Source organism: Hyposmocoma kahamanoa, unplaced genomic scaffold (genome assembly GCF_003589595.1).
Source record: "Hyposmocoma kahamanoa isolate Upper Pololo Valley unplaced genomic scaffold, ASM358959v1 187, whole genome shotgun sequence".
Taxonomy (NCBI): Eukaryota; Metazoa; Arthropoda; class Insecta; order Lepidoptera; family Cosmopterigidae; genus Hyposmocoma; species Hyposmocoma kahamanoa.
This window is the reverse complement of record NW_020653716.1, coordinates 973,429-978,951: the sequence shown is the minus strand read 5'-3', so window position 1 is coordinate 978,951 and position 5,523 is coordinate 973,429. Positions and strand designations below refer to the sequence as shown.

Below are 5,523 nucleotides of genomic sequence, written 5' to 3'. Positions count from 1 at the left end.
TAATACTAATAATACTAATAATACTAATAATACTAATAATACTAATATAATACTAATCATACCAATAATACCAATAATACATGACCACAACCACGACCGCGACCGCGTTTAGCGCTGCCGAACTCGAGCAATTACGATGCGAGGCTGTTCCTCCACTGGAAGAAGAGCCACCCACGCTGGAGCGCTCTCCTGTTCCCAGCAGGGAAGTTCACAGGGAACCTAGTGCTCAGCAGCCGGATACGGGTGGTATTGAAAGTTTTTGGGGAACAGTCGCCCTGGATTTGGAAACGTTGATTAGTAGTCTGGAGGAGACGATTCTGGAATATCGCCACGTGCCTCTTGAGCGAAGGCCACGGCTGCCTCGAGTGCCTCTCAGTGTCAAGGTTCGGGATGCCGTTGGGGCCATTAACAACATGCTGCCCTCATTTTTAGAGGAAAGCGCAGGCCTTTGGGAGACAGACTCAATTCTCTTCGCTGCCGCAATGATTGTGTGTCAATTTGTCGGCGTCAGGATGCCGCCAACAAGACCTGGCGGTTACACCAGGTTGGCAGTACTACTCCTAGGACTAGTCCTAAGCCAGCCTGGATGAGGCGAATTGAGGGTCGTATAGCATGGGCCAGGGTCCGCATCGACAAACTGGCTAGCTTCAGATCAGGCGTCACAAGGCCGAGAGTGGTGCAAGAAGCATTCCCCAGTGAGAATTTTTTTGTAGACTCACAGGAGTTTACACGAAAATTGACAGGGCGCATCGATGATCTGAAGCAGAAGATAGCTGCTTGGGGCAAGCGGATTCGACGATATTCCGAAAGGGTGAAGAGGTATCGGCAGAATCGTCTCGTCATGAGTGACCAAAAGAAGTTTTATAGGACACTGAAGCGTCCTGATATGGTCTTGACGGATGAGCGTCCGGACAAAGCAGCAGTGATCGCCTTTTGGCGAAGGCTTTGGTCGCAGCTCGTCGATCACGAAGACGGTCCATGGTTCGTAGCGGTCGAGGGAGCGTGTGCAACCATAACGCCTATGAATCCCATCAGTATATCCGAAGAGGATATAGCGGTAGCGGTCCGTAAGGCTCCGAACTGGAAAAGTCCGAGACCGGACGGACTGCACCATTATTGGTTGAAGGGGTTCTGGTGCTGCCACGCTACTCTCGCTCGTCAGTGGGACGCTCCCAAACTTCTTAACTACTGGGGTCACTCATTTAGCTCCAAAGAGCGATGCTACCGTGGATCCATCACAATATCGCCCCATAACTTGTCCATAACTTGTGTACAATATACAAGACTTTAACATCTGTTTCGAGTTCCAAGATAAGTCAGCACATTGTTGATAACAGTGTGATGTCTGAGGCTAAAAACGGATGTAGGGGCGGTAGCCGCGGTAGTAAGGAGCTGCTCCTCATCGACGCGGTCGCTGGCCAACTTGTCAGACGCAACCGTCGGAATTTCTCCGCTGCCTGGATAGACTATAGGAAAGCGTTCGACTCGGTGCCCCACTCATGGCTCTCGAGGGTCCTCGAACTGTATAAAATTGATAGTGCAGTTCGACATTTCCTCGGGCAATGCATGGGGTATTGGAGAACGATCCTGAGTCTGGACGGTCGGAGTATGACGGATGCTGATGACCGAATAGAAATAAGGTGAGGTATTTTTCAGGGCGATTGTCTGAGTCCACTGTGGTTTTGCCTGGCCCTGAACCCTCTAAGTACTCTATTAGAGAGGTCGGGCACAGGCTTTCAGTTTCGGAGAGGTGGGCCGCGAATGTCTCACCTTCTCTACATGGATGATCTCAAACTATACGGCCCCACAGCTGACCGATTGACGGAACTGCTGACAATCACCAACGACTTCAGCAGTTCGGTAAGGATGGAGCTTGGGATCGATAAGTGCGCGGTGGTCCGTGTCGAGAGGGGACGTGTCATGCATTCTGATGGCATTAATGTTGGCACAAATCACCTGCTCTCCGTACTCGTAGTACTCTCCGAGATTGAAACATACCGGTATCTGGGCATGTCACAGAGCATCATCGGTGTGAATGAAGCAGACGTGTGCGAGGTTTTTTATGGGTGCCTGAAAAATGTGCTAAACAGCTATTTGTAAGGCGTTAATAAAATTCGAGCTTATAACTCCTGGGATATGCCTGTTCTGATGTACAAATTTGGCGTGCTCAAATAAACTCAGACGGAATAAGACGCTCTGGATAGACAAGTCCGCACGACGATGACCTCTCACCGAATGTATCATCCTAGATCGTCAGTTATGAGATTGTAAAAACGATTTAAATTACATTGAAAAATACAAAAAACTACTACATTTTGCGCATTTTATCAAGATTCATTGGGGAGTTTTAATCATTTTACATTTACAAAATAACTTGCAGGTAAAAGTGGTATGCGAGACACGAGGTACGGAGCACAAGGAAGAACTTCGAAATTTGATTGCGACAACTTATAGAGAATGGTATTTCACTGGCGATAGCGACAACTATCCTGTCAAGACACTATCTCCAAGCATGACTATTCAAGATCATAACGATGATGACGATAATATTTCCCATTAGGCCTCGTCTTCTAAGAGCCGTAAGAATTATGATGACATTAAGCAGACACAAACATTTTGGTTGAGCTACAGTGTGGTCCTTGTATAAAATTCGTAAGCTAAGTGTATGATATATTATTGTTGTTACTGCCTAATTTGGTTTAAGATTTTTAAATGTGGAGTAAATCAATGTGTTACTAAAGTCTGAAATATATCTAAGAAAAACTCTTGTTTCTCTGAACGTCCATTGGTTCTTTTATTTTGTTTTAAACACCTATTGAAACTATTTGCGCCTAATTTGAATATTGATCGATGGCCCCAAAGAGAACTGAAGAAAGAAATGGTAATGATAGATGACAAGTAAACATCCGTCAAACCAAAATCTACTATTTTGATAAAAAAATTAATTCTTGTTTTACTTAATTAAATATGAAAAACTGAAACCAAACACCCAATCCTCTATCTGTTGTTTGTAATATAGCGTGCATAATACATACAAATGGCTAATAATCCGGTAAGTAGGCAGGTTTTGTAATTTTTCTCCTTTACATGAGGAGCTAATGTATATATCGTAATTCTGAGCCTAACTAGTGTGTTCAAAATTATGTAGTGTTGTGTTTTTTACTACTCAGTAAATGTAAATTTCCAATATCAGGATTTTGGTTTCGATGAGTACTGTGATCCATCCAACCCACGAAAGATCAAGTACGATGACATAGTAGCGGCTTCTAGACGAATAGTCGGTGCTGTGTGCAAAACGCCACTACTAGTAAGTAAACTTCCTGAAGCACCACTGGATCTTAGTTCTCTTAGTACCATTACTCTGTATAATTTTACAGAAAGCTCATATGTCAGAAAAACTGGGTATGGATATATATATGAAAACTGAATCCATGCAGATGACTGGATGGTAAGAAAATTTGACCCTTATAAGTTGCTTGCAGCAGCTTGTGCCATTTCAACCAATTGAGTTAATTGTATTATAGCTACAAAGAACGTGGAGTACGCAATACGTTGATGCAATTAAGTGACGACCAAAAGAAACTCGGAACTATCACTGCCACAGCTGGCAATCATGGCATAGCCATGAGCTACCACGCTGCACAAATGGGTATACCCTGTATTGTAGTGATGCCAACTATTTCACCCTCCAATAAAATTGACAAAGCACAAAAGTTTGGAGCGAAAGTAATACTTCATAGCAATAACGTGCTAGATGCAAAATCACATGCTATGTTGATAGGAAGAGACAAAAAAATGTTGTATGTTAACGGGTGAGTGATGTTAATTTTAATAGAAAGAATTATCTTATTCAAAATAGACTTGCTTTTATGGCAGCATGCACTTGGTTGATTTTATTAATCTTCGTTGTTGTACCTAGTTTCGATCATCCACATGTAATAGAAGGACATGGCACCGTCGGTCTAGAAATAATGGAGCAATTACCCTTGGCTGATGCAGTATTGGTGCCAGTCGGTGGCGGTGGTCTTATCACTGGCGTAGCTATTGCCATCAAACACCTCAAACCTGACACTGAAATTTACGTGAGTACTTACAGGAACTTTATCAAGTGGCGATGTCTTTTCCTGTTTACTATAATTGAAGCACATTCCACAGGGTATATCAACCGACAAAACTTGCAGCATGGCAGAATCTCTTAGGAAAAATGAACGAGTTTTCCTCGCAATCGAAAATACCATAGCTGATGGACTCGCCGTACAAACGGTTGGAGTTAACACTTTTCATAACTTAAAAGGTCTTGTGGACAAAATGGTAAATTTGTAAAATGTATTTTCTATAAATTTATACGTATTACTATGAACTTACAATACAACACAACAGTTTTCCTTTACAAGAACTTTGGTAGGTTTATAATGAATTACCTATATTTGTAGGTTATAGTAAAGGAGGATTGGGTGGCTAGGGCTATAACGCACTTAATAGAAGACGAAAAACTCGTAGTGGAAGGAGCTGGTGCAGTATCAATGGCTGCAATTATGGCTGGAATGTTTCCAAATTTGAAAGGAAAAAAGTAAGCGCATACTGAATTTATAACTAACTTTACATCAAATTAAAATTGTATGCAATCGTGGAACTAATACGCGCGGAATTTTTTCAGAGTAGTGTGTATTATATCTGGAGGCAACATCGATACGACTATTCTATCGCGAACACTCGAACGTGGCATGGCCGCTGAGGGCCGGCTGATGAAGTTTAAGGTGTCCATTCAGGATAGGCCCGGCGGAATGGCCGACCTCTGCTCTCTTCTGGCAGGTATCGGAGTAACAATAAGAGACTGTCTGCCCGAGCGTACGTGGGTGAAAGGCGACGTCTTCAGCGTGCAGGTAAATTTTGAAAGTGGTATTATATTTTCTTTATTAACCTTTATTAAAAAATAATAAATTTAATTCTACGGTTATTGTTTGTAGATGAAAGTAGTAGCTGAAACTAGAGGTTGGGATCATTCAAAAGAAATGATAGAGCAAATAAAAAAACATTACAAAGAATATTACTTCCCCGACATGAGTGATCGCACCGAAAAGTTGTCTAATGCTCGACGTGGTCCTTGCCTAGCACCCAATCCTGTCTGTATGCAAAAGTAAATTATAAAGTTGAAATAGTATACTCGTATATATGGTAGAATTGATAATACCAGTATAACGATTTTGAGACGATGACCCATTCTGTCCATTGGTCGTGGTCATGGAGTTTGTGGTGTTGTATGCCCAAAATTGAAGACGATGAAAGTAGCTATGTGTCCAATACAACACAAAAAAAGAAAGATAACCCACCGAAAAAGTAGTGGATTAGTGTAAAAATTCAGTTCGTAAGATGAAAATCAAACAATAAATTTAGCGACGATGCGGAGTCGTAATCAGTATAATACAGAAATTGTTTTGTACTCAATGTTTCAACTCAAAAAAAGTATTAAAAAAATAAACAAAACATGGTCACCGCAAGTAGACAACATGTGTGCCTAATGTC

At 42.0% G+C, this 5,523-nt stretch overlaps 2 protein-coding genes across 5 annotated transcripts in view; both read left to right on the top strand.

The window, feature by feature from the left end:
- Positions 1-2,803, top strand: part of LOC113226296 (L-threonine ammonia-lyase-like) — a 28,232-nt gene extending 25,429 nt beyond the window's left edge. For 3 of the 4 annotated variants that reach the window (XM_026458870.1, XM_026458871.1, XM_026458872.1), the window contains one exon: positions 2,381-2,802. In XM_026458870.1, the coding sequence (XP_026314655.1) occupies positions 2,381-2,560 (180 nt within the window). In that variant the 3' untranslated portion in view covers positions 2,561-2,802. Of the gene's footprint in view, positions 1-2,380 lie in introns of all 4 variants that reach the window. The other variant, XM_026458869.1, reaches the window with a different exon arrangement.
- A 56-nt stretch (positions 2,804-2,859) lies between these two features.
- On the top strand, positions 2,860-5,288 carry LOC113226316 (L-threonine ammonia-lyase-like). Its single transcript, XM_026458901.1, has 9 exons — positions 2,860-3,052; positions 3,194-3,307; positions 3,378-3,448; positions 3,525-3,812; positions 3,920-4,082; positions 4,156-4,311; positions 4,434-4,570; positions 4,658-4,883; positions 4,968-5,288. The coding sequence occupies exons 1-9, from the start codon at positions 3,038-3,040 to the stop codon at positions 5,139-5,141; spliced, it is 1,344 nt and encodes a 447-aa protein (XP_026314686.1). The 5' UTR covers positions 2,860-3,037; the 3' UTR covers positions 5,142-5,288.
- Positions 5,289-5,523: the final 235 nt, after the last annotated feature.